The sequence below is a fragment of the Pangasianodon hypophthalmus genome, chromosome 6, assembly GCF_027358585.1.
Source record: "Pangasianodon hypophthalmus isolate fPanHyp1 chromosome 6, fPanHyp1.pri, whole genome shotgun sequence".
In the NCBI taxonomy this organism is placed as follows: domain Eukaryota; kingdom Metazoa; phylum Chordata; class Actinopteri; order Siluriformes; family Pangasiidae; genus Pangasianodon; species Pangasianodon hypophthalmus.
In genome coordinates, this window is record NC_069715.1 from 27,275,726 (window position 1) to 27,303,355 (window position 27,630).

The 27,630-nt window shown below is 35.4% G+C and overlaps 2 protein-coding genes across 4 annotated transcripts; both read right to left on the reverse strand.

The window, feature by feature from the left end:
• Window positions 1-581: 581 nt before the first annotated feature.
• On the reverse strand, window positions 582-15,354 carry lgals4 (galectin 4). Of its 3 annotated transcripts, XM_053234650.1 has the most exons (36): window positions 14,002-15,353; window positions 13,729-13,820; window positions 13,387-13,585; window positions 13,201-13,314; window positions 12,965-13,072; window positions 10,632-10,720; window positions 10,346-10,544; window positions 10,114-10,227; window positions 9,902-10,009; window positions 9,716-9,804; window positions 9,309-9,507; window positions 9,112-9,225; window positions 8,891-9,013; window positions 8,726-8,814; window positions 8,364-8,562; window positions 8,169-8,282; window positions 7,386-7,499; window positions 7,180-7,268; window positions 6,775-6,973; window positions 6,573-6,686; window positions 6,350-6,463; window positions 6,074-6,162; window positions 5,921-5,957; window positions 5,702-5,815; window positions 5,455-5,543; window positions 5,092-5,290; window positions 4,889-5,002; window positions 4,645-4,740; window positions 4,366-4,454; window positions 4,089-4,272; window positions 3,896-4,009; window positions 3,674-3,772; window positions 3,432-3,520; window positions 3,029-3,227; window positions 1,891-2,004; window positions 585-1,811 (listed from the first exon to the last, which is right to left on the reverse strand). In XM_053234650.1, the coding sequence occupies exons 1-36, from the start codon at window positions 14,089-14,091 to the stop codon at window positions 1,698-1,700; spliced, it is 4,410 nt and encodes a 1,469-aa protein (XP_053090625.1). In that variant the 5' UTR covers window positions 14,092-15,353; the 3' UTR covers window positions 585-1,697. The 3 variants fall into 3 exon arrangements, with proteins under 3 accessions (XP_053090627.1, XP_053090626.1, XP_053090625.1); XM_053234651.1 differs by lacking the exons at window positions 5,702-5,815; window positions 5,921-5,957; window positions 6,074-6,162 and having other exon boundaries at window positions 583-1,811; window positions 14,002-15,354; XM_053234652.1 differs by lacking the exons at window positions 13,201-13,314; window positions 13,387-13,585; window positions 13,729-13,820; window positions 14,002-15,353 and having other exon boundaries at window positions 582-1,811; window positions 10,346-10,521; window positions 12,965-13,005.
• Window positions 15,355-18,603: 3,249 nt separating this feature from the next.
• LOC113526349 (galectin-6) lies at window positions 18,604-26,762 on the reverse strand. The gene is made up of 15 exons (XM_026913304.3): window positions 26,389-26,762; window positions 26,172-26,260; window positions 25,199-25,403; window positions 24,951-25,064; window positions 24,822-24,839; window positions 23,117-23,152; window positions 22,984-23,010; window positions 21,699-21,725; window positions 21,541-21,606; window positions 21,245-21,271; window positions 21,017-21,052; window positions 20,324-20,353; window positions 19,597-19,685; window positions 18,976-19,141; window positions 18,604-18,868 (listed from the first exon to the last, which is right to left on the reverse strand). The coding sequence occupies exons 1-15, from the start codon at window positions 26,431-26,433 to the stop codon at window positions 18,722-18,724; spliced, it is 1,122 nt and encodes a 373-aa protein (XP_026769105.1). The 5' UTR covers window positions 26,434-26,762; the 3' UTR covers window positions 18,604-18,721.
• Window positions 26,763-27,630: the final 868 nt, after the last annotated feature.

A 27,630-nucleotide genomic window follows, 5' to 3' on the forward strand; every position in this document is an offset into this window, starting at 1 on the left:
AGGAAGGGTTCCCTTTTGAATGTGATCCCTCTCAAGGTTTCTTCCTCATTGTCTCAGGGAGTTTTTCCAGGCCACCATCACCTCTGGCTTGCTCTTTAGGGATCTAAATCTAAATCCATATCTGGATTTCTGTAAGGCTGCTTTGCGAAAATGTTTTGCAAAAATGTCCATTGTAAAAAGCACTGTATAAATAAAACTGAATTGAACTTGACAAATTGCATTATACTAAAATATTCATCCAATTACTTACAGTTGAGTTACAGTATAGTTACCTTGGCTGTTAAAAAAGCTGACAGTGACAGTGATAAACTTTGGAATTGGACTGATCTTGTCATTTACAGCACAAGTCATTGAACCTTACATATGCACATCGCTCTGTGCATGTTCTGTAACATGCTCACTACATGATCGCTTGCAGACAAGGTGTGCACACATGGAGAGATCCCAGAGATTTATATTCAAATATCATCTTTCACAGAGTTTCTCAGAGTACTCCAAGTCACAGAAATCTCCCTGACAGCCAGGGGCATAAAGCTAATGACTATAATGACACACTTGACAACATGTTTGTTTCTGTATTTTAAGTTTTGCATATTATATGGCACTTACATCTCTTTTGTATATAATGTTTTGCATACTATATATATCAATCACTAATATTACATAACCTTAGGCCATACATGTCATTTTCCAAGTGTGTACACAGTCAACTGGGACTGTTGGTGACTGACAAATCAGGGGAATCATGTATTGTGCACTAGGCTTTACTAAATTGCACCATGCACTATCAGGCAGAGGAAATGCAATTATTAAGTTCATTCTGATGTATCAAGTACAAAACATATCCCGACCAGCAATAAAAAATGAACACCTGGGGTGAAGGTGAACAGAGTTTGATATCAAAACCAGATGCAAGAAAATCCCTTCATTTCCCACCTCCCCAATTGCCGTGGCATTAGCTTATGTTTTATATTTTAAGTTTCTAGTCAAAAATTGGCACTTCTACATTATTGTTTATACAGATAAGTTCATAATTGTATGGGTAAGAATATGTCAAGAGAGATCGCTCTCAATCCTGGGGCTATAACAGTTAAAGTGTGAAGTTTATTAACATTTTAACAATAGTTGTCTAAATACTCTGCTTAATTAAATGTGAACCACAGTCTCTAGACTAAATTATAATTAAGTAACAATTTGTATTAACATGCCTTTAACTGACAGTACTTAATGTGTTGCTTAACATCAGCCAATCATGAACAGTATTATCCAAAGATAACCAAATCAACACTTGCATAAAACAATGTTCATCCTATTCATTAATACCTTAATCAACATATTTGCAGTGAACTGGCAAAAGTCAGAAGTGAGGCTGAATAGAAAGTTTATATATATGGAGAAAAGTTAAATTAGTTCTCAACATTTGGTACTGTAATTTAACCTTTGCTAATTTATGTGGACTTATTTAGTCATCAATGGAAGAAACATTAGGCAGTGCAGGTACATGTTATCTTTATTAATTTGATTAATTTAATGGTTATATGCAAAACCCAACAATTCTGATTCTAAATAAAACTTTAAGGTGGAATTAAAAATATAAGCAGAATTAAATGCTAGTCCATACAATGATGCAAAAGGACAGCTACAAAACAAAAACCAGCACAGTTATGAAGAGTTGTACTTCCATTATAATTTTTTAATTAAAAATCTTCAGACGATGTGCTGATCGTCTGATGGGATGAGCATCTCCAGGATGAGCTCTGCATGCCTGTGATTTCATTATTTTCTATGATGAAGGAAAATTTGCTCCAGGTCTGGTCAAAAAAAAAAAAAAAAATGTTTTTTATAATATATATATGAATGAATCACATAATTAAAAAAAATGTGACTTGCCTCAATAAATCCAATGAAATTGATGGAAACATCTCCACAAATGCCAAGCGTAGAAACGTTCTCTAAAGGAATGCGGTGTTTGAATGTGCAAAGTTCCAAGCCATTCACATAGACCTGTACAGACATGGGAACTTGGTGTTGGACTTATATAGTTCTTCAACAATTTTTTGACAGTATTTGTGTGGCAACCTGGGAAAACCCTTCACATCTAGAGTCTGCTATGTAAAGTATTCCTGAACTGAAATTGTTGCCTCTTTTGCACATATCTCAACAATAAGTAAATTTATAGTATTACTAAAGGTCTGAAAAGTGAGGAAATTGCATTTAAAACTACGGAGCATTTACAGATTTCAATTTTCACTGAAAAGAGCACCACATTGTCTAAAGGGAATGTCTATTCATTTATTTATTTATTTATTTATTTAGTTAGTTAGTTAGTTAGTTAATTTGCCTTAAATATGAATATGTAAGCCAAATGAAATATATTCAATATGTAAAAAATAAAATGAACACATTACAATAATGACTATGATATCTGTCTTACTCTTAATACTAGCCCTTATTCATAGTTATTCATCTATTATAATTCTTAATAACTCCGGTGTCTTGTCTATATTATCTCAGTTGGAATTACCTAAACCTGATTTAATATCATCCTTAGCTGACACCCTGCCTACCTCTATATTTATAACATAACCTACTTATGAGGAAAAAAAATACTAACAATTCATCAAATAATTATTAGTTTACAGTGGGAACCTTTGCAATCACTTTCATAATCAGGATCACTTTCATAATTCGCGCCTCTCTAATCTTATCACCTGTCATCTGATTACAACCTAAACTTATTACCCAAACAGTATGTCCATGTCATTATAGTATGTACTACACAACAACTTGATTAAAGTGTGACAATATACTGTGTGAGGAAAGCACATTTAGTCAGCAGGGTTTTAGACATCTTTAGGCAGACTGCATTGCCTATTGCATTGTTCAACTAGCTCCTTACCCAATGCAATATTTTCAGGCAGCTATACATTTTTTGACTGTTTGCCAGAATTCAACCACAGCAATATCCAATGTGTTTTCCCAGACTGCTGCACATTTAATGATTGAGACATTAATTTAAGGTACACACCTCATAGCCCTCTGATTTAATGACAACAAACATATTAAAGGCTGCTCCCTTGGTGAAGGGTTTGTCAGAGGCAGATTCTTCAGTCTCCCAGATCCCATTTCTGAAGCTGTTTAATGTCACATGATGACCAAGTTGGGGGTTAATGTGAAAAGCGATGTCCTCACCATCAGACCCACCCATTTTGAAATTTATTGTGAACCTGTCAAGTAAATAGTTTAGAGAAAAAAAGGAAAGAAAAGTTTGAATATTTGATTCAAGTAAATACTGAAAATTGCATTTTTTGGAAGTCACTCCAATAATCAAAATGTGTAAGATCTTGATAATTGCTTCTTTTTATCCTTAGCTGGGGTACTTTATAGATGATTCATTCTAACTTTCATATTATAGTAAAATGAAGGCATACTCATTGGCATCTGCAGGAATAGCCCCTTGGAACAAGACAGCCATGTCTGGTCTTGCCTTTCCTGGGATTGCTCCTACATAAGGAAGGGCCTAGGGCAGAGTAAAGTGAAGAATCAGGTGGTGTGATAGAATAATCAAAGAGTAGGCTTATATTATTAAAATTCCAATTATTTTCTCGTAATGCAAATGGAAGTTTCATAGATTTGTGGCTTTCACATCCATTGTATATGCTATTTAACTTACAGGGTTGCTGACTGGATGTGAAATCTCTGATGGGATTGGTATCGGTCTCCAGCATGATCTTTCCATGCCTGTGATTTTAATGGAAGAGCTACTCCAGTTCTGATAGAATAAGTAAGAGATTAAAAATGTTTTCCAGTTAAGATCTCCAATTGGAAGAAGTCACCATGAAATAATTTCTTAAATAAAAATTAAACAGCAAACAATGGAACATGTATAGCTTACATCAATAAAACCAATGAAATTGATGAAAACATCTCCACGAATGCCAAGTGAAGAAATGGTCTCTAAAGGAATGCGATGCGTGAACACACAATATTGCAGGCCATTCACATAGACCTGAAGAAAATTTGCAATTTTTAGTTATTTTGTCCGATTTATTTATTTTATTATATCCATATTGATTTAGGATACACACCTCATAACCCTCTAATTTGATGACAACAAACATATTGAAGGCTGCTTCTTTGTCTGAAGCAAAATCTTCACTCTCCAAACTGCCATTTCTGAGGCTGCTTTGCACAAGAACACGGACAATTTTGGGATTGATGTTAAAAGCGATATCATCAGAGGACTGGCATGTTTGGAAATTTATTTCGAACCTGAGAAGAAAAGAAAAATGAACAGTAAATGTTGGGTCAAAACAAATCTAAGCACATACATATTTATAATTCCTTATTTGGATGACATCTTACTCATTTGAATCTACAAGAACTGTCCCATAAAACATTACAGCCATATCTGCTCTTATCCCGCCCGGGATGGTGCCCACAAATGGAAGTGCCTGGGGAAAAACAAAGTTATGTACAGTGATGTAAACTTTAAATATATCATAAAATTCTTAATTTGTTACAAGTTGGCTATTTAAAATTCATACTGATGGCAATTTTTGTAGCATCGCTAACTTGATTAAAAATGTTTCTTAAGAAAAGATTTAAACAATGCAGATCAAGAGTTGGTTTTGCTGAACTCACAAGCTTGTCTGATGTGATGGGTAGAAGTGTCAGAGAAGTGCTTGTTATTTCAGTGATTTCCTTATTTTCCACTGCCAAGGAAGATCTGCTCCAGTTCTGTTAGTAAAATGAAATTTTTAAATATCATCTTTAAGTGATCTAATAAATAAATATATCCAAGAAACCACTTCATCAAATCACAGGAAGCCCAAAATGTAATAATAATAATAATAATAATAATAATAATAATAATAATTCCACTTACATCAATAAAACCAAAGTAGTTGATGATCACATCTCCAAAAATACCAAGTGTAGAAACGTTCTCTAAAGGAATGCGATGCTTGAATGTACAGTGTTGCAAGCCGTCCACATAGATCTGTAGGATCATGGTAAATTTTGGTGTTAGACCATTACAGGAGTTTGTATTTTGTGTACATGTGTGCTTGCTGATTTAGAAAAACATACCTCATATCCCTCTGAGTTGATGACAATGAACATATTCAAGGCTGCTTCCTTGGCAAAGGCTGTGACAGAGGCATGTTCCTCAGTCTCCCAACTACCATTTCTAAAGCTGTTTAGGACCATTAAATCACCAATTTGGGGGTTGATGTGGAAAGCGATGTCATCACCATCAGACTCACCCGTCTGGAAATTTATTGTAAACCTGAGAAAAAGAAAATGTAGGTGAATAGTTTTCAAATTCAGTGCAGCATCAAAACAATGTCATGTTCCTTGTGACTGATTTGTATTGTTTATATCTCTCTTAGATGTAATTCTCCTAACTGATTTGTTTCAAGTTTAAGAATTGATAGAAAAATGAAGGAATACTCTTTGGCATCTGCTGGAAGAGCCCCTTGAAAGATTACAGCCATATCTGTCTTTAATCCTCCTGGGATTGAACCTACATATGGAAGTTCCTGTGAGGAACAAAAAAAAGGACAGTAGATGAAGATATATAGTTTTCAAATCTCTGTTAGTGGTAGTTTGTCTTATAGCAAATAATTTTCTGGAAAACAAGACTTTAGTTACAATAGATTGTGGCAGGCATGTGTACTGCATTTCCATTGTAACTCACAGGGCTGCTGATTGGATGTGAAATCTCTGATGGGACGTCTATCAGGCTCCCGTTAGTTAGTGACATGTCTTGGATTTCATTCATTTTCGTAACCATGGGCGATTCGCTCCAGTTCTGACAGATATATAAAGAAATCAAATGGTATCTACTGTTAAGTACCTCAAAGTTGTCCAGTAATTCATTTCTCAAAGTCAAAACAATTAAAATAGTTGCACTTACTTCACTTCCTTGGTGAATGCTTTTGAAGTTCACTGCACTGTTAAACAAAATGTCATGTTCATGAAAAATTATCTTTTTTGCTAATATCATAATAGATGTAACTTTCATGAATATTTTTTTCAGGTTGTGGTTAATAGAAAAATGAAATCATACTCATTGGCATCTTCAGGAAGAGCCACTTGGAAGAATACAGGCATATCTGTCTTTAATCCTTCTGGGATTACACCTACGTATGGGACTGCCTGTGAAGAGCAAATATGTGCACAGTAGGTCTCCTGCTTTTAGGTAAAGTGGTACTAATTAAATTGAAGATGTATAAATTTAAAATCAGTTAGCAATGCATTCATTTATACCAAAAGCTTTACCAGAAAAGAAATAGCTACAATAGGTTGTGGCAGTTATGCATATGGCATTTCCAAGCTAACTCACAGGGTTGGTTATAGGATGTGAAATCTCTGATGGGATGTCTGTCAGGCTCCCGGAAGTCATCGGCATGTCTTGGATTTCATTCATTTTCACAACCATGGAGGAGTCACTCCACTTCTAAAAGATAGATCAAATGATTTCTATTGATATATTCTCAAGAGAAACTGTGCAGGAATTAAATTCTTAATGTCTCATTGATGCAACTGAAAAGACAAGTTTTACTTACTTCAACAAAACCAAAGTAATTGATGATCACATCTCCAAAAATACCAAGTGTAGAAACGTTCTCTAAAGGAATGCGATGCTTGAATGTACAGTGTTGCAATCCATTCACATAGATCTGTAGGATCATGGTAAACTTTGCTTTTAGACCATTATAGGAGTTTGTATTTTGTGTACATGTGTGCTTGCTGATTTAGGAAACATACCTCATATCCCTCTGAGTTGATGACAATGAACATATTCAAAGCTTCTTCCTTGGCAAAGGCTGTGACAGAGGCATGTTCCTCAGTCTCCCAACTACCATTTCTAAAGCTGTTTAGGGCCACTACATCACCAATCTGGGGGTTGATGTGGAAAGCGATGTCATCACCATCAGACTCACCCGTCTGGAAATTTATTGCAAACCTGAGAAGAAAAAGAGTCATCCATCTTGCAATTTATTGTAAACCTGAGGAGATGAATGTCAAAAAATACTTGTCAAAACACATGCTCAATGGTGGAAAAATACCATGTTCCTGACCACTGACTTTAATTGCTTATATCCTCTTGAATGTAATTCTCCAAAGTAATTTGTTTTAGGTATTGTAGTTAATATGAAAATGAAAGCATACTCTTTGGCATCTGCAGGAAAAGCCCCTTGAAAGAATACAGCCATATCTGTCCTTAAACCTTCTGGGATTGAACCTACATATGGAAGTTCCTGTGAAGAGTAAAATTATGCACATTACAAACCATTCTTTCAAACAAATAGGTACTAATTGAAGGTAAAAATTTGTAATCTTTAACATATCTATTAGTGGTACATAATCATACTCACAGGGTTGATGACTGGATGTGAAATTTCTAATGGAATGTGCATCAGGCTCTCAGAAATGCTCAACTTGTCTGGAAATTCATTAATTTTCCCAGCCATGGACGATGTGCTCCAATTCTAATGGGAAATAAAATTTTCCATTCTTCAGTTAAACAACCTATTACAGCCTACAACTAGACATGTCTATTCTTATTCCAAACAACTGGATGCAACCAACAATCCAATGGGAATATTAGAAAAATAAGCCAGGTTAAGAAGGTGGCCAGGGTTTGGCAGATATCTTTAGTTAGTGGTGGTTCGACAAAGCTTTTGTGAAATTAAAGCTTTTGTGAGGTTTCCATTTGGTTTTTGAAAAAGAGCCCAAGCTTTGAAGCACTGAAAACAAACAGTCTAATGACAAGAGTAAAAAAAAATACCTAGCAACCTGAGAAGCATGATCTACACATAGATCATTTGAACGAGACTCACAGATAATTGACTTGGGCATGTGTACAACCAGACTTTGAATAAACATAACTGTCGACTCTGAATGTGGCACAAATAACACAAGAATATTTTTTACTAAATGTGTTCTAATCAGCCTTAAACAGACTCATTTTTGCACTAACCAAACTTCCTAGTGTTAGTTTTATTACAACTTGGGCAGAGTAAGGTTACTGCTAGGTGTCCCACCCTATTGAATATATACCATACTCTAGTGAGAGAGGATTGTTACACTATTCAGAAAATTATTCATCAATTCACATAAAACCCATTAGTAAAAGAAAAAGTAAAAGTTTTACTTACTTCAACAAAACCAAAGTAATTAATGGTAACATCTCCACGAATGCCAAGCATAGAAACTTTCTCCAAAGGAATTCGGTGTTTGAATGTACAGTGTTGCGAGCTGTTCACATAGACCTGTAGAAGCATGGCAAAATTTTGATGTATGACTTAGGATTCTAAATGTTTCATTTTCTGCTTTGAATTTAAGAAACATACCTCATAGCCTTCTGAGTTGATCACAAGAAACAAATGAAAGGATGCTCCTTTGGTGAAGGGATTGTCAGAGGCATATTCCTCAGTCTCCCATTTGCCATTTATGAAGCTGTTTAGGGCCACAGATTTACCAATTTGAGGACTGATGTGAAAAGCAATGTCATCATAATAAGAGTCACCCGTCAGAAGATTTATCTCAAAGCTGCGAATGAAAAGAAAGGTCATAGAAATATTTGGGTCAAACATTGGTTAGGCTTAAAACACAACAATAAGGTCTTCGGAATTGAAATTAATTCAGTTATTTTTACATAGCTGTTGTACTTGGATTTTCCCTAATTAACCTTAATAAAAAAGACAGGTGATACCTTTTGCCATGTTCAGAAACTGCCCCGTGGAACACAACAGCCACATCTGGTCTTATCTCTTCTTTAATGATACCCATGTAGGGTAATGCCTAGGGAGAGCAATATTATGGTGCATTTCTTTGCAGATGGTATTTCTATTTAAAAGGTTCTTGCAAATTTACTCACAGGCTGGATGACTGGATGTGAAACCTCAGACAGAACGGATAATTGTTTTGAGAATGGGCTCCTATGCCCTGTGACATTTGCTTGGTCCATACATACAGGTGATTTACTCCAGTTCTGATGGAACTTAGCATAGGAAACATGCTCTTCAGTGAAACTGATTGATCAGAAACATTTTTATCCATCAGAACAAAAATAAACCATAATATCAAAAAAAGACTTACATCAATGAAACCATAGATGGCGACTGAAACATCTCCAAAAATGGCAAGTGTAGAAATGTTCTCCCAAGGAATGCGGTGCTTAAATATACAAAGTCGCACCCCATTCACATAGACCTGCAGAAGCATGGTAAATTTGTTTTTATGACTTTATATGATTTGTTTAATTAATGTATTCATCTACAAATTAAGAAACACACCTCATAGCCTTCAGAATTGATGATGACAAACATATTGAAAGCTGCTCCCTTGGTAAAGGCTTTATCAGGTGCAGTTTCCTCCTTCTCCCAGCATGCATTTCTGAAGCTATTCAGGTAGACATATTGACCAATGCGGGGGTTGAAGTGGAAAGCGATGTCATCACTATCAGTCTGCCCCGTTTGGAAATTTATTGCAAACCTACAAAGGAAAACATAGGAAACTCATGTACTATGTAATTTTTTAAAGATCACATTAAATGTATTTTATGTTTGTGAAGATATATGGACAGTATCTGCGACATGCACTATAAATACATGCATGAAAATTGATGACTTGAACTTTAAATTTTAAGGTATTTATTGATGGCTTTTGCTACATTAATATTTAAAGTAATGTTAGAGTATACCTTCTGGCATGTGCAGGAAGAGTGCCTTGAAAGAATACAGCCATATCTGGTCTTATCCCTCCTCTGATTGTACCCACATAGGGAAGTGCCTGTGGAGCAGAGCAATATGCCTGATCAATTTCCAGTTATGTGGGTAAGAATAAATACACAAATATGTATATGATTGCCATGTGCTTTTCAACTCACAGGATGGATGACTGGATGTGAAACCTCTGACAGGATGGGTGACAGGCTCGAGCTTCCCATGCCTGTGATTTTTAAAAGGTCTGTAAAGGTAAAGGATTTGCTCCAGTTCTGATAGGAAAATAGAAATATTAAAATTGATCTTTAACAAGCAGCTTCACAAGAAAACAAATTTCATCCATTTAAAAATATTAACAAGGAATAGTATTACTTACATCAATGAAACCATAGATGGGGATGGTAACATCTCCATAAATGCTAATTGCAGAAACATTCTCTAGAGGAATGCGATGGTTGAATATACAGTGTTGCAAGCCATTCACATAAACCTGGAAAGACACAGTACAATAATTTAATCATTTTAATGATTTCATTTATTATTATTATTATTATTATTATTATTATTTGGAATTGTGTGCAACTAAAGTAAAAAAAAAAAAGACAAACCTCATAGCCTTCTGAACTGATGACAACAAACATATAGAAGGCTGCTCCCTTAGTAAAGAGCTCATCAGAGGCACATTCCTCCTGCTCCCAACTTCCATTTCTGAAGCTGTTCAGGTAGACATATTGCCCAATGCGGGGGTTGAAGTGAAAAGCGATGTCATCACTATCAGACTGCCCTGTTTGGAAATTTATTTCAAACCTGTCAAAAAATAAATAATACAAAAATGTATACTTTTATAATTTTTTTTTTCCCCGTGCTTTCTTTAACAGTAAAGAGATCACGTACTCTTTGGAATGTGCAGGAAGAGCTCCTTGGAAAAATATAGCCATCTCTGGTTTTAACCTGTCCCTGATTTTACCCACATGGGGAAGTACCTAGGTAGAGCACAAACAACATTCTAGTTATTATGCAAAATGCACAAACACTTACCATGCAAGTGGTTGAATGTAAAGGCTAATGCAAAAATCAAACAGCATTAAAGAGAAAATGTGCAGGGCCAACAGTATATATAGACAGAATAACACAAAGTTAATTGGCTATGCACTGCAGATACCCTCATTTCCACATTGGCATGGTTTCTATATTATAAACACTGTAAAATACAATATTCATGCTAAATTGTGAAATCTAAAACTGCAAATAACCATAAGCAAGTACTTCTTTTTATCAGTGGACCTGAAGACTTATGAGTCATGATTATAAATCAGTCATTCATCTTCAGTAACTGCTTTATCCTGGCCAGGGTCACTGTGGATCCAGTGCCTATATTTTATTTTCTAAATGGATTTGGATGAAAACACATGCATTCCAGCATTCTGCTGTATTTTTAAGGGTGCATAAAGTCCAAATGTCTGACAGCTAGTTTAAATAGAAGTTTATGTATGACTAAAAGAAGCATTATAAAAGGTTTCGGTGTTGTAGCAGTGGGGAGGCCGAGGTGTGGTTTAGCAGCAGGCTGGAGTGGGAGGTTGGTGTTTGTGTCACGTGCTCTGTCTCTTTCTCACTCTTAAGCAGTAAGCTAAGTGTTATGCAGACGTGAGCCAAAAAAAACCAAGGGTGCTGAGTGAGTTTAAATACAGTAGTTCACAATGGGCCGGCTGGGTTTTAGAGAAGCGTCCAGTTGAAATTGCTACAGGTGTGAAATGGCAGTTAGTAGACATAGCTGAGCTGTTTGTTCCTAAAATAATCAGTTCTGTTGAATAGAATCTGAATTAAATAGGCTATAGCTAGTGATATTGACAGTGAACAACCACAAAACTGGTTTGTATGAATTGGGATAGGACTTATAAAGCCCCACACGAGGTCAGGAAAATACTGTGCTATGAGGGGCTCTTAGGAGGCATTAAAGAAAATACCTTAGACCAAAGCAGGTTAAAAAAATCCCACTGCATCGGCAGATTTTAAGTGCCACACCTCCTTTGCAAGAGTCCACCCACAATGCATTAACTGATGGCCGTGAAAAAAGTATGTAACAGCATGTAAATGTGGAAAGATTTGCTTGTGCTCCACCATCATAGCAACAAGCCTGCATTAACCCACACATTAAATTCGGTTTGGAAGCAAAAATAGAGCCTCAAGACACTGTTTTCATGCAGGTATACAAATAATTTAAGGGTTAGTCATTGTGCATGTGCTGTCAAGGGTGGAATAATGCAGCAGGAGGTGTGACATTCAAAATCTGCCAGCACCGTGATATTTTCAAACTCTAATTGGTCCAAAAGTATACTAACTATCTCAAGCAAAGGCTTTAAAAGCAAATTTCTTCAAGCAAAGGTTTACATGTCACAGTAACATGGTATATGGAATGCACACTATTTACTGAATGTCAACCCACTTTACTGTAATTAAGCTACTTCACCCAAATGTTGACTAAATACATCTGAGTTGTGTCTGTATGAAATAAGAACAAACAATTCATGACTACACAAAATAAATACCCCACTCTGGAACTTTCAGCAGAGAGAGTAGAAATTATCCAAAAAATGTATTAAATGTTGTTAGTCCTTCAGTAATTTCTATTAAAATACTGATGTGAAATCACAAAGTGCCATCTAATTCTATTCAAATCAATACAATAATATCACTGCACAAGCCATCGGGGCACACAATGCACATTTTACTAGTGCAGACCACACCCATAACTACACGACATGAAGAGTGACTGTGGGACTATAAAAAGCCTGGAGAACTCAAAACTTTCGGGCAGGAATAGTTGAAAAGTAACAAGAAGACCGGAAAGTGTCGAGTGCAGGAACATTGTCATTTCTGGAGAAAGAAAGAGAGATGGGAATTTATAGCAAGTAACTAGGAAGAATGTACAGCTTCAGGCATGGTCTTTCTCCCAAATTTCAGCTGTTTCAAAAATCCATTTGTTTTTGACAAATGACAAAAAACCCTTTTTGCTAATGATCACTAAAATAGCAAGACATACTGCACACCCATCTGGCCTAAGATCCCAAATTAGCCTTCACTCTTATGCCTAATTTTTGCATTAAAAATATGGTTTTAATGCTTTTTAAAATTGTAACTAGGTGTATTAGGGGCAAGTGAGCATAGGAAGTGTATTGAGAAAGTTCTTTCAGACAACATTCCTGTCCATTATGTGCTGTTTTACTCACAGGCTGAATGACTTGATGTGACACCTCTGATGGCATTGGTAACATGTTCAACAATGAGCTCCCTGTGCTTGTAAGAGCTTGCTCTGTGAAGCATGATCTTCTCCAGTTCTAATGGCAAAATGAAAATATGAAAAAAAAAATAAAATACTCAGTGAACCATCTTGACCTTAAAATTCTATCCATATCCACGTGCACAGAAGATATTAAGATACAAAGAAAGAAAAGTTTTTACTTACTTCACACAAGCCAAAAAATTCAATACTAACATCTCCGCAAATGGCAAGTGTAGTAACTTTCTCTAAAGGAATACGGTGCTGGAACATGTAGTGTCTTAAACCATTCACATAAACCTGGAAAGGAGAACTGTATGAGTTTATGTTATATTTACAACAAGTATCAGTGAATTAATTCATAAAACACACCTCATAACCATCTGTCTTGATGACAATGAACATATTGAAGGCTGCTCCACTGGTGAAGGACTCATCAGGAACACATTCCTTCACCTCCCAGTTTCCATTTTGGAAGCTGTTCAAATATACATATTGACCGATCCAGGGATTGAAGTGAAAAGCGATGTCATCATATTTATTCTGGCCTGTTTGGAAATGTATTGAAAACCTGTAAAAAAGAGTAAAAGTCATGCAAAACTTAGCAGTCAAAATAGATAAGATAGATAACCTCTCATTTTTACCATAAATGCTAAATAATGCGGTTTGACCATTTAGTATTTGTGGTACTTAAAAGAGAAATAAAAATCGTACTGGTTGGCATTATCAGGAACAGCCCCTTGGACATAGAGAGCCATTCCTGGTTTTAATCCACCAGATATTATTGGTCCAACATAGGGAATTATCTGTAACACAAATAACAAGTTATAAATCTACAATGAAATGCATACATATAGAATAGACACGTAGAAACAAAAGCAAGGTGTACATGTACTTCTTCACCAAGAGATGGAAACAAAAATTGCTAAAACACTTATATGACATCTACATTCATTCAAACATTGGAAATACACCATATAAACTTACAGGATTGGAGACTTGCTGGTGTCCCGAGTGGAAGCAGGTGTTAGAACAGAACCAGCTGCTTTCAGAAACAACTGATCTCACAAAACTCATGACTGCAAAAAGTTAGTATGTACAAACAGAAGCGTTCCAATGTGTGGATTAGGTTTTGTAATGTACACTGTATAGTATAGTGGAATCATCAATTTATAGTGATGGGGCGGGACTGCTTTTGTCCCCAAGGAGTTTTTTTTTACAACTGTTGCGGACTAGTATAAACTCATTAGCCCTCTGGCAATTAACTGAATAAACAGAACTAAGAAATTGGTATACATTGCATACCTAACTAAAAAAAAACATGTTCTGCATTTTATGGAGTATTTTATTTCAAAATGAACTGCTTTAAATAGGATATACGTAGTTCTTAGAAGTATACAAGCTCATACTGGACAACTATCAAATCCAAAGTTATACATAACTTCAGACTGAAAAAAAAAAATGTTGACATCCAGGCAGCACTCAATTTTGTGCAATTTTATGATAATGAAAAAGCTGGTCGCTCACATGGGCTAATAGTACCCAGAGAAGATCATTGCTACTTTTGGGAGAAGACATTAACTACTCATTCTGGTGAAGGTTTAATTTTACAATTAACTTACTGGCTGTGTAGATTTTAACTTAACCTGATCTGACAGCTACCTGCTCTTAGCCCAACAGATTATCTACTGTAAGGCGATGGAAAATCCACCGTCTTCTACTATTGTGTAGAAGCATGAGGACTTGGGGACATAAAGCATTTTAATTAAGTGATCTACTACAGGCTTTGCAAACTTAACTACAAATCTGTGGGAATTACTACATATCATGAAAAACATATTTAAAAAGATAAAGTCAAAAGAACTATGAATAGCCCAATTTAAAATACAATTTTCAATTTTATTATATTTAGAAGTTTTTATTTAACTGTTTTGGTAGAATTTCATACCAGATGCTATGTCTGAAAGAATTATAGTTATTCTTATTTGTTAGTTTAGCAGATGTATGTTGCTGCTGAAGAATGGTTAAAAGCTCCAATTTCCAATAAATTCTTATGTTTATATGACATACATTAACATGTAGTAAAGTTACCACTTTGATATTCAAATGCTTCTCTCATCTAGTTTCTCAGAAATTCCAAGTTATTGGACTCCAAGTCATAACGACTGCTTGCACAAGAAAAACATTTTCATGACAGCCAGAGGCATAAATATTATGAATAGATTACTATACATCAGACTAATGTTACAATTGCTAATGGCAAAACGTCAACCATATGCTTTATATTTCTTTCTGTAGATGAAATTTTACATATTTAGTAGTGGTTAATATTACATAAACTAAAGCCATAAACATGAACGGCATAATGATATCTGTCATAATGTTCACTTTACCACTAAAAATCCCGTTTGTTTACACTTTTAGCATCAGAATGAACACTGGAATAGCAAAACCTCCAGAAGCATAGTCAGGGGGTCTGTTCATTTTTATTAATTTAATTACAATAGTAGAAATTAAAACTCATCATTATCAAAGTTGTTTTGATATATTTATTTTTCGAGTTCTTATAGTTATTAGCCTATTTCACTGGCCCCTTGAATAGGATACATCCAAACCTCAGTGACACAATAACTCAAATAAACCTCTATAACTCAAAAACAAGTGGACCTCAAAAACGTTTCTTAATGTGGACCTGGTGTGTTCTGTCAGTGGAAAGCACACGTTGCACTTAATCATTAGGTCATATCGTCATAATATGATTGTAGATTATATTGTAATAGGAACTCAATAGCTTACCTAAAACCCCTGGAAGTGTTGCTTCTCTGCAAGTCGATGACTTACAATCTCAATTAAGTACTTTTCAGTTCCAGATTATAACACTACAAAATGTGGAAAATCCAAGAGGGGAGAATGCTTATTCTAGGCACAGTATAACTGGAAAAAAATTGTTTGTCTTTGATTTTTTTTTTCTTTTAAACTATATAATATCCAGATCACTTGGACGTAAATGTAAATATACCACATTTATAGAAATGGCACTGAAATTATGTGTAGATTGCTGGTTTAAAAATTATTTCCACTGAATAAATGTCAGTATCATATGACAAAATCACTGGGTTAAAGAGGAGAAGATTGCTAGACTTGCACACAAAAGACTGGGATCAGAAGAGAGAGGGAGGAAGGGACGTTCGAAGCAATGCACTTGCGTTTAAATTTTAATTTCTAGGCAACTAAACAGTAAGTGATTTTATGATGTCAATTTACATTTATATTTACATCTGTAAAATCCACTCATTAATCCTTGGGAAAATGGTATTGCTCACATTAAATCTTCGATGGGGGCTGGCTGTCGGAAGGTTCTAAACCGCAACTGTTTTGCTTATAGTTAAAACAACTTGACTAATAAACACTAATATACTAATAAATATATATATAAACAAAAACGTGAGGCTGGGCTCAACATGGACACCCTATTTTATACCTCAACGATATACAGTACTGTGCAAAAGTCTTAGGCACCCTGTTTTTTAGTATAAACTTTGTTATAGATTTTTATTTTATGACTTCTACATTACTGAGTCACTACAAAACCATTTGAGATTTCCAAACATTAGTTTTCCAGCAAAAAAATTTAATGTTATAGAGAAAATGTTTGTTTGTTAGTAAAGAAAGCAGCAGATTACATAAGAGACACTTTTCAGACAAAAAAATGTAATGAAGGCTGCTGGGTTTTGCTGCAAAATTAAGAAGCAAGTGTGACAGTCAAAGTCTCTAGAAGAACTGTGGCTGGTTCTGCAAGATGCTCAGTAACACTTACGAGCTAATCTGCTTATAAAACTTCACAAATTGTACCTGAGACTACTAATTTTTTTTGTAAAGCAAAGGATCGTCACACCAAATATTGACTTTGTTTCATTTGTTCCTGTTTACTGCTCTTTAAAGTATTTTTTTTTAATGTAGAAACATTCAGTTTCATTATTTCTGAAGGCATCTTTGCTCTACAGCATTTCTTTGCATTGTGCTTAAGACATCTGTACAGTACTGTATATATATATATATATATATATATATATATATATATATATATATATATATATATATATATTTTTTTTTTTTTTATCAGGTTTCAAAAACATGGGTGGCATGATGGTAACCCTGACAAAACCCCTGGCGTAGGTGGCTCAGTTGTCATGAAACTTGTTGTAACCCTACCTGTGGGTATAGAAATGTACACTGACCGATACTTCACCAGCATTCCACTACTCATTAGGTTAAAAGAGCATATGTGGACCCAAGGGATAGAATTTACAAACTGAGAAACAATCAAGATTTGAATGTAATTGCTAATTAGCAAAAAAGCAACAGATTATGGCAAGTTGCACCAATTGTAAAGAAATTTCTAGAGACCTGTCTGAAATTGCTAAGACCACAAGATGCTATTGATGAGAAAATGATTGTGAATTAATGGGTTGAGTATGTTCAGGATTTAGAGTAATATGACACACAGTTCCCAAAGTACTGCATAAAAACCTCGCTGATATCCTTACTTTGAATTTTCCTCTTATTTTTATAAAGGTATAAAGGGACTTCCTTTTTCCCCTGAAATAAATCTGATCTGTTCCCATATTTATGAACCTATGACTATTTATAAGTATGGTAAAGTACCTGGTGTTTTCTAAGTAGCGCATGTTAAATTTGTAGGTATTTGTAAATATCTGGTGTTTAATTTCTACATTTATTTCCTTTTAAACCACATGTAGTGGAAGGGAAGTGGGTGGTAAGTAGTTAGTGTTTACTGGTTAGGAATGAGCGAGTTTCTGGTGTTTTTTATCTACATTTTTTGTGGGTAAACCACCGAGAGTAGCAAGGAAGCATGTGGTAATTAGCTTGTGTTTATTGGGCAGGTATTGGTAAGTATATGGTGTTTAATGGGTGAGTATGGGTAAATATCTGGTGTTTAAAATCTATTTGTTTTTATGAATAAATCTGAGGTAGTAGCTGGGGAGTTTGTGGTAATCAGATGGTGTTTGTTACAATTTTTAAGTAGCTGCCGTTTATTGGTTAAATTAGTTGGGTAAATATCAATTGGTATACAATTGGTGTTTAATATCTTAATGTATGTGTGTGTGTGTGTGTGTGTGTGTGTGTAAACTGCAGGTGGTATCAAGGAAGTGTGTGGTAAGTAGCTGGTATTTGTTGGGTAAGTATGGGTAAATATCTGTTTTTTTAATATCTTAATGTGTGTGTGTGTGTGTGTGTGTGTGTGTGTGTGTAAACTGCAGGTGGTAGCAGGGAAGTGTGTGGTAAGTAGCTGGTATTTGTTAGGTAGGTATGGGTAAGTATCTAGTGTTTAATGTGTAGATATTGGTACCATAAGTATCTGGTATTTAATATCTGCATGTGTTTGGTTGTAGGCATGGGTGTGTGTAGCCAGGAAGCCTACTTAAGAAGTCCCTCTGACATACACTGCTAACTGCATTGTTATCACTAGTCTGGTACATAATTTCTGAATTTCTGACATAACCACAAATCCACTGCAACATGTATCTTTAAATTATGTTAAATCAGCTAATTAGAATACGGCACATGTAAAGGATACATTATTTATTGATTTGCATATAACAAAACAAGTTTCACTAATGCTCATTACACAGGCATTCCTAAAAGCTAAAGCAGGAACAAAGTGAGATGCACTGGGAAGGCAGACTCAGTAGTGGATGTATGAGAGCTGGACGTCTCCCTGCACCTCCAACATGTCAATCTGATTGTAAGGCTGGAAACGGTGGAAGAAATGACACATGTGCTGCCCATTTGCATACACCTTAAACTTCTCTTCACCACAGCGAATGGAGATCTACAAATGAGAACGCAAGAGAGAGAAAACAAGACTGGCTATTAACGATGCTAACTATAACAACAAGGAGAACAAATTAAAGCATATCCATATCAGTGAATCCTTACTTCAAAGTACTGTCCCTCCAGGAAGGGGTTGAAGTTGATATCTATTTCTTCTTCACCCCAGCAACCACCAATCTGGCTGTTACGCACTACCACTCCATCTCTAATTCGAGGGTTGAGGTGAAAGGCTATGTCTCTTGAGGCTCCAACTAAAAAATTAATGTGAAACCTGCAAAGTATAGGCAAAATATTCTATACTTATCATACTACTTTACTAACATATAATACTGTAATTTCTGAACTGCAAATCACTGTGGAGAAGACCTAACACCCTCTCTCTCTTTCAGGCCAGAAAAATATAGGTTTGCAATTTTTTTTTTTTTTTTTTTTTTTTGCTTTGATAATGCAATTCTTTCTAGCAACTATATGGGATTTTTAATGTTATATATTAGTCCTAAAGTAATGTCAGTGTACCTCCCCACACATTAATATCATAAGATACAGATATATGAGGGCAAAAACTGATGTGCTTTAGCCAAACGTCAATGAGTTTGCACCACAACTGTGTATGCTTATTTAAACATGTGTGGGCAGCAAACTATTGCAAAGATTGAATAACTATATGTACCATATGTACAAAAATAAATAAATAAATAAATAAATCAATCAATATTACATACATACCTGTCAGCTCCATATGGCACCATGCCTCTAATGATAATGGTCCTCCTGGATACCATTCCACCAGGGATCATATCTGAATAGGGAATGCCCTAAGCATACACATAAAAACAACAGCTAACATTTAACATACAAGTGTTATTTAGCCCTTGCAACTTAAACTTTCAGGATTTTAGAAACACACACACAGACACACACACATGCACTAATAAATAAATAAATAAATAAATAAATAAATAAATAATTTTTTTTTTCCAATTGTGAATCTAAGAAAACATCCATTTAACCATTCAAAATCTAACAGGTTTGAGTTGTTAGCATAGAATTATCAAATACACAAATCTAGCAACCACGTTATAGGAATTAGGACATTAATGACATTCTAATTACTTATGTTCAATCTATAATTTGGCTACTTTATCTATAACTTGGTTGTTCTTTCAAAGTGACCTTGTCCATCAATATCACAATGTCATTTCTTCTTCCCATGATCTTCAGGAAATTCTAATGTTGCAGCTTCCTGAGCTTCCTGTTAAACATATTATATTCTAAGTATTTCATAGGGGTGAATATGTAACAGGTTTGAGTGAATGTTGTGGAATGCAACCAAAGTGTCTGCTTTTCAAGGATGTTTCAAGCATGAGATGTTAGATGGGTTCGCACATTAAGTTTGCAGCAAGCTTGAAAATATATAAAGATATAAATTATATAAAACCTTCTTCCTACTTACAGGGTTGAAGATAGGCTGCAATCCCATCACCTGATGACAAAAGAACACAAAAACAGTGTGAAATGGCCTTAGACAAGCGTTTTTCCAATAAATAAATCATATTGCAGTGATTGCAAAACACTACTGCAAAACAGCAATGGTTTCACTTTACTTTATTAGTATATGGGAATTCACAGAACAGACAGATTGCAAGAATGAATCCTGGTTGCCATGGCTGCATTGCTCAGTGACAAAAAAAATAGGAGGCTGTGAGTTTCTGGCATTTCTATGTTTGAGCATGACCCATAACCTTCATCTGCTCAACTCAAATGTAAGTTGCTTTAGGTAGAAGCAGCTGCCAAAAATGTACATGTAAGAACAAAGTGAGCTTGCACGGTATCAGGCAGTAATGATAAGGTGATGTTTATACTCAAGGTGACTGCAGTAAACATCCAAACACTTTTAGGTACATTTTCAAGCTCTCATCTCATCTGACAAACTTGAGTATCTTTCAATTGCAGGATTAATAGCGCTCATAATGGACAGACACTCCAGTGTTAAACTTACAATCTGTGTGAGTGAGAGTGTGTTGTGCTCACACTCCACAAACATGGCTTAGGTATATATTCTAATACATATACATACTCACAATAATCACATGATAATAATATACACATTATCAGATACTCAGATACATATCTACTGTACACTTACTGGCAGATTTCCTCCTGGATACCCCATGCTTCCTCCCTTCAAGAAATAGATTTTAATAATTATCAGAGACAAATACCCGATAAACACAAATGCTCACACTGATTTTTACCACCTGTCTGTCTGTTTTGACAATCAGTCAATAAATAATTCAATAAAACCATCACTGCACAATACACACTTGTCATATATACAAATAGTATATAAAAATCCATAGAAATATCAGCTTACCCCAAACCCAGGTCCTGGATAACCTCCCTAAAAAAAACAGAAAATAGAAAAAAATATATAGATTTCGTATGACTTTTTAAATAATTTGAAAGAAATAAATGGTTCGCTGTTCTGAAGTCATTCATGCTGATTCAATTCTGACCAATCAGAATCAAGACCTTAACAGCACTGTGGTATAAAGGATGGATTAATGTTATACAACATTAACACAGGCAATATCAGGGAACATGGCACATGTCATACACTCATAGCACACACACACACACACACACACACACATACACTGCTTCTCTTACCCCCATGCCACCCATTCCACCTCCTGGATATCCTCCCTCACCCATTCCACCTCCTGGATAGCCTCCCTGCAAGCACAATGTGCTAAATATTTAGATGGGAAATCTTAAATCATACCTAAATATATACAGCATATGACATGCCTTGGTGATATACGCACCCCCATTCCACCACCAGGATAATATCCCTGTTGAAAATAAACAGTGATTAAAATATACTCCTTATAGGATATACACATATTATCACATGTACCATGGATTATTCAAAATGTTTCTTGAGAAATATGACATATCTGCACCTAATCGGCTGTTTCTGAAGTTACTGAAAGCCCAGAATGCACAAATTACGAAGCATGTTGATTGAAATTTTCACATTACTCTACATACTTTGTGAACTGTAGCTCGAATAGTTGCGCGAAAGGGCATCTATTTGGAACTGGATCCAGTGTGAAGCAAGAAAAATGCTACATGAATGAAGTGCGTTTTTACTTTCCTGTGATGTATGCTCAAGCACGAACATGGACAAACAAGAGATCCATGTTCATTATCGTAACCATGCAGTGATCCTTACTACACCTGGTCAGGGTTGCAAACGTTTAAATTAGACCACTACTTCACATAGGAGGTACAGAACACAAAAAGTTACAGGAGTGTGGTTTTTTTTTAGTTTCATAAGGAGCTGAAAAAGGAGCTGAATACAAAGCTCATGGCCAGGGTTGCCAAGTTTTAGCAAAACTAACTACACCTCAAAAACAACAGTAGCCTAAAATGTTCAGGGATTAGACTCAGGAGACACATTTTATTTTATTTATTACTCCTTATGTGGGAGCCAATTTAACAGTCGTGCATGCACATTTCTGATTTATTTAAAGAGCCACTGCTCCATATAGGCCACACAGATCACTCACTGTGCATAAGGTTGCATATTTCTTCTGGGGTCTCCAAAAAATAATTATTTATTAGCTTGTATGTTCGTTGCACTTTTTTATTGTTCTTAACTGAACATTCTCCATCATTATTATAAATGAGAAAATATTACATCATACAATATCATACAAGCATTATAATGGGGTTTAAAGGATCCCATTTTGACTAGCAGCAGGACTGAATCCCAGCCTTGTAGTAGATTCTGTGTTCAGTGAACTTTTCTGATCTTTTTGAAATGTAACCCAAAAATGTTCAAGTAAATCTTGCCAGAAACTTCCACAGAACAAAGAGTTGAATAAAGGTACATTCTGCAAATTGGTATTTGTTGTAATAATTTGTGGAAGAAAATGGCTTCTTTTTCTAGCAGCAGAAAAAAAGACAAACAAGCAAAAAAATATGACTTAGACTAGTATAGATCATGCCTACTTCCAGTTTAAAATACGAATATAGATATGAATATAGATACAGATGCAGATGTAGTCATGTTAATTTTAAGGGTAATAGCAGAGAAAGACTTACACCAGGTCCACCTCCAGGATATCCTCCCTGCAGTGGGTAAGCAGATTAGTACATATTTATAACATCTACATGCTCTGCTTTACATGATGACACAGGCAAATACAGATTTATGGCATTAATTTCATGCACTCACCCCCATGCCACCACCCATTCCACCTTGCCATCCTCCCTGTGTGGGTTGAAAGAAACGGATCATTTCTTACCCTCTTCTGTTGCATGTCACATTGATTTACAGTCAATGATGTCAAGTTTATCCTAATGCAGATCCTTCTGTTCTTATTTATTGAGTAGTGTGTTATTGCTGTTATTACTACCATGTGTATTTAATGTGTTTTATCTTTGCTTTAATAAAGCTGTAGTTTGGCACACACATCATTACTTAAACTTATCACACTATCTGCATGTTATTTACACCTATTTACAAATCACCTGTCTTGTTTGTTAAGTTTCACCACAGTACTAGAGGCATGATGTGAAAAATAGCTCCAGGTAACATATCCCGTTCTGAATTGACATTATATACAGGACTGCAGGAAATGCCCTATTTTATCATGTGATGAAATCTAGTATTGGCCGAGTTTAAAATGCACAACAATAAAACAGTGTTTATAAAAAGAAACGATGCCTCCTGGGGTTTTAAGTAAGTTATTGAGTCCATAGCACAGACATAGCCTACATATACTACATATGTATATTATGGTCATGTGACCCCATATATCATAAGATCAAGTCCTACAAGAAGGTTTATAGTTTATCAATTTATAGCAAAATGAGGTGTATGCATGGAATTTTAGTGTGATGACCATGCGTACATGGCGAAGATCTCTGTGATTTATATGAGATCCTGTGGGAAAATTTGATAATTACTTCAGATGTCCTGCAGCAGCATTGCTTAACAACATTGCTTAATAATTCACCTTCCTATTCAAATTATGACAAAATGTATATTCCTTACTCGATATATTTGATACAAAAATGTCATAACTTGTCTGTTGGACAAAGGTGAAACTTGTTCCCCTCAAATTTGCGCACTCACTTTGCAAAAATGATTATACAAGGAAGTTAACGTGTAGTGAGATAAGAAAAGGGCCACTGTGGTCACATGCACTGGACATGACTGGTATTGTCTAATGCGTATGTATGCTAATGGTAAAACTTTTTGACTCTTTTTGAAAGTTGCTGTTATACTCCTGGCTTTTTGCATACAATCTTTTTTTGTTTGTTTTTTATTTACATTATTTACTCATGTAGAATAGTATCATTCATCATGTATATCCAAGTCTTACAGATCCCCTGTGAGTGAACTTATTTTGGGTTGTACATGGATAGAGGAAAGCCATTGCTATGGGTTGCTAGGGAAGATTTTTTTTTAAAGATTGCATACTTCAGTATGCATAAAGCTTTAATGAAACCCTACAATGTTTGTACTGATACTCGTTCCCTTATCAGCACATTTTCCCTCATCAAGCCTGACTAACCACAAAACCTGTCTTTCTACTGTAACTGTGAGTTTCGCAATAAAAGCAAAGTATTATTTTAGCAAGCCTGTTCATCAAGCCTCTTCTGTGACTAACAACAAAGCCTGTGTTTCTACTGTAAGTCTGAGTTTGGCAATAAGAGCAAAGTATTATTTTAGCAAGCCTGTTCATCAAGCCTATTCTGTGACTAACGCCAAAGCCTGTATTTGTACTGTAAGTGTGAGTTTGGCAGTAAGAGCAATGTATTATTTTAGGAATGCTTCATGGTCAAGCATCTTCCCACCAATTCCACATTAAGAATAAAAGTATTATGTATTTCTAGTCATAAAACTAAAACTTTATTAACATTAGTGCACTTACCCCCATGCCTTGTATGCCCTAAAATAAGAAATGGATGGTATAAAGACTCATAGTAGCAGCTCTGATACAGTTAAACATTTAAGAAATTAAGTGTACAATCAATCAATCAATCAATCAATCAATCTTTACCCCGATGATGTTGATGCTATCAATGGACACATCTCCCCCAATCTCCAATGCACACACCCTTTCCAGAGGCATTCTGTGCTGAAAGAGGTAGAACTCTCGCCCATTCACATTCACCTGTATATTAATGACAGCAAATTTATTTTGATGAGATTTTATATGCATACTGCTGCTTTTCAGCAGAATAAATAAATCCTGGCTGAATTGTAGCATCTACTGCATCAAACATTAAAAGAAGTTTACAAAAACACCTGATAGCCCTCCGAGTTGACGATAATGACCATCTCGAAATGCTCTCCCTTGTGGAATGGCATCTTATGAACTTTCTCCTCTCCTTCCCATACGCCATTCTGGAAAGTATTGAAGACCACTTTGTCCCAGAAGTCAAAACGAGGGTTTAAGTGGAAAGCAATATCGCATCCATCAAATTCACCACACTGCAGATTTACGTGAAAGCTGTTGGGGTAGCACAGAGGACCAGAATTATTTACTTCCATCAAACATTAGTACAGATAAAGTGATTAATATTCCATCGGTGTGTAATAGGCCACGCTGTCATCATGCGTATAGAAACCAAGATAAAAACTGCAGCTTATCAGTTCGTTATTAATGTGAGCTTGGTAGTTTCTTTGGATTTGGAATGTTTGAGAATTACCAACGTCATGCCCTCTTTGTGATATGAAAAACAAACTGAAACACCTTTAAGCACACACAGTGAGTAATGAAATATTTGTGGAAAATGTCATTTGTGGTATTTGTGAAGGTATAATAGATATAACAAATTTCTGGTTTCATGTATATATATATATATATATATATATATATATATATATATTTTGCATGGTATATGACATCTAATCCAGGATTGTAGTACTATGTGTATATATATATATATATATATATATATATATATATATATATACACATAGTACTACAATCCTGGATTAGATGTCATATACCATGCAAATTTACACATTATATATAAAAATACTACCTCCTGTTGTAATGAAACATTCCACTATCATGCAATTCAGACCCTCTTCAATGAAATGTATTATTATCAGTGAAAATAATTCCCTTACTGTAAGTGACACGGTGTGGCACATCCATGGATAAACCATTTTGATGCAATTTAATGCAAACATATCAAAACAGTAAACAAATACAATGGCATGAAATGCAATGGCAGGGCCCCTTTAAAAAAAACAAAAAAAAAACACCCACTTGCTAATATGATGTTGAATCTTTCCCTGGATATAGAGTGACATCCCCGCTCTAAGACCACCACAGATAGGCCCTACATATGGGATGCTCTAAATAAAACACACACGCACACAAGCACACACAGAAAAAATGATATTCTATACCTACTAAAGTAAAAAAAAAAGGGTAAATATACAGTAAATAATATTGCTAAGATAGACAGTAAATATATACTCACTGGATTATATATAGGCTGGTAGCCTGGTGGTGCTACAAAAGCCATGCTTTCTGAATGCTAACTGTCTCTCCAGAAGAAAGGAAAAATGTGCTGGCTGGCACAGGACAGAAACAGCAGCAAAACCGGTGGCCTGTTTTTATATCCATGCCTAATGGGAGGGGTGCATTAACCTGTGTTCATATACTCACTGCTTTGTTTGCACTAACACTGTTATCAGCATGCTAAACTTGACAGACCAACAAAAGACAAGCAGCTAGGGCAACCAGCCAAGTTGGTAAATGTGTGCTCAGGGTGTGTCTGTGACATTAAAGAGTTATCACTTAATGCGTCATGTAGCTGTTTGGATTACATGTCCATTTCTGTATGGTACATAAATCAAGTGTGGTTCAAAAGGTTAGCGGAAATTATGATCAATTAATTAATTCATTATTCACATTTAGTTATTATTATTATTATTATTATTATTATTATTATTAGTCAAGTCAGTTTTGTCTTTGCTGTATACCACCTCCTGAGTCCACGTTAAAGGTATACACTCCTTGAGTAAACATGAACATGCCTGAGAGCATGCCAGCTCATTAATGCATAGTAGTAATGTGGAAGCTATAGGACCTGGCTATTTTTAATATAATACATAATTGAATTGAGAATGAAAATACAGTATTTACACGTATATGCCATGTTCTCGTTTATGAATGTGTCTACTTATTTATTTTTATCAAGCTGCAGGGTTGCCAGGCCCTCAGTTTCCTTGCAGATACAGGTTAGTTTTGAAGTGATACAGTAGGGTTGGATGTTTTGCATATATTAGATCACAGGTTCCCAACTCTGGTCCTAGAATACCCCATGTCCTGCATATTTTAGTGTTTTCCCTGCTCTAACACCCCCACTTCAACTCAGAGTGCAATGTTAAGTTGAGTAACATGTGCAGGACAGGCGGTACTCCAGGACCAGGGCTGGGAACCTGTGCATTAGATTAATCTAAACAGTTTACTTACTTGTAAACCAAACAGGTAAGCTGGTCTGCATAGCATATTACCCATGTGTGTGGGCTTTGTGATTCTGATTAAAAAGCAGTAAATGAACAAGTGAAACATTTTACATTTTTATAGATTTGTTCATACTTTTACTGTATGAATGTGCTTGTTATGCATCAGTGAATTGGTCCACAAGCATTCTCTATTTATGAAAATGTACTGTATATAAGCAATAATATGGGACTATTTTACAACTTTGGAAGTG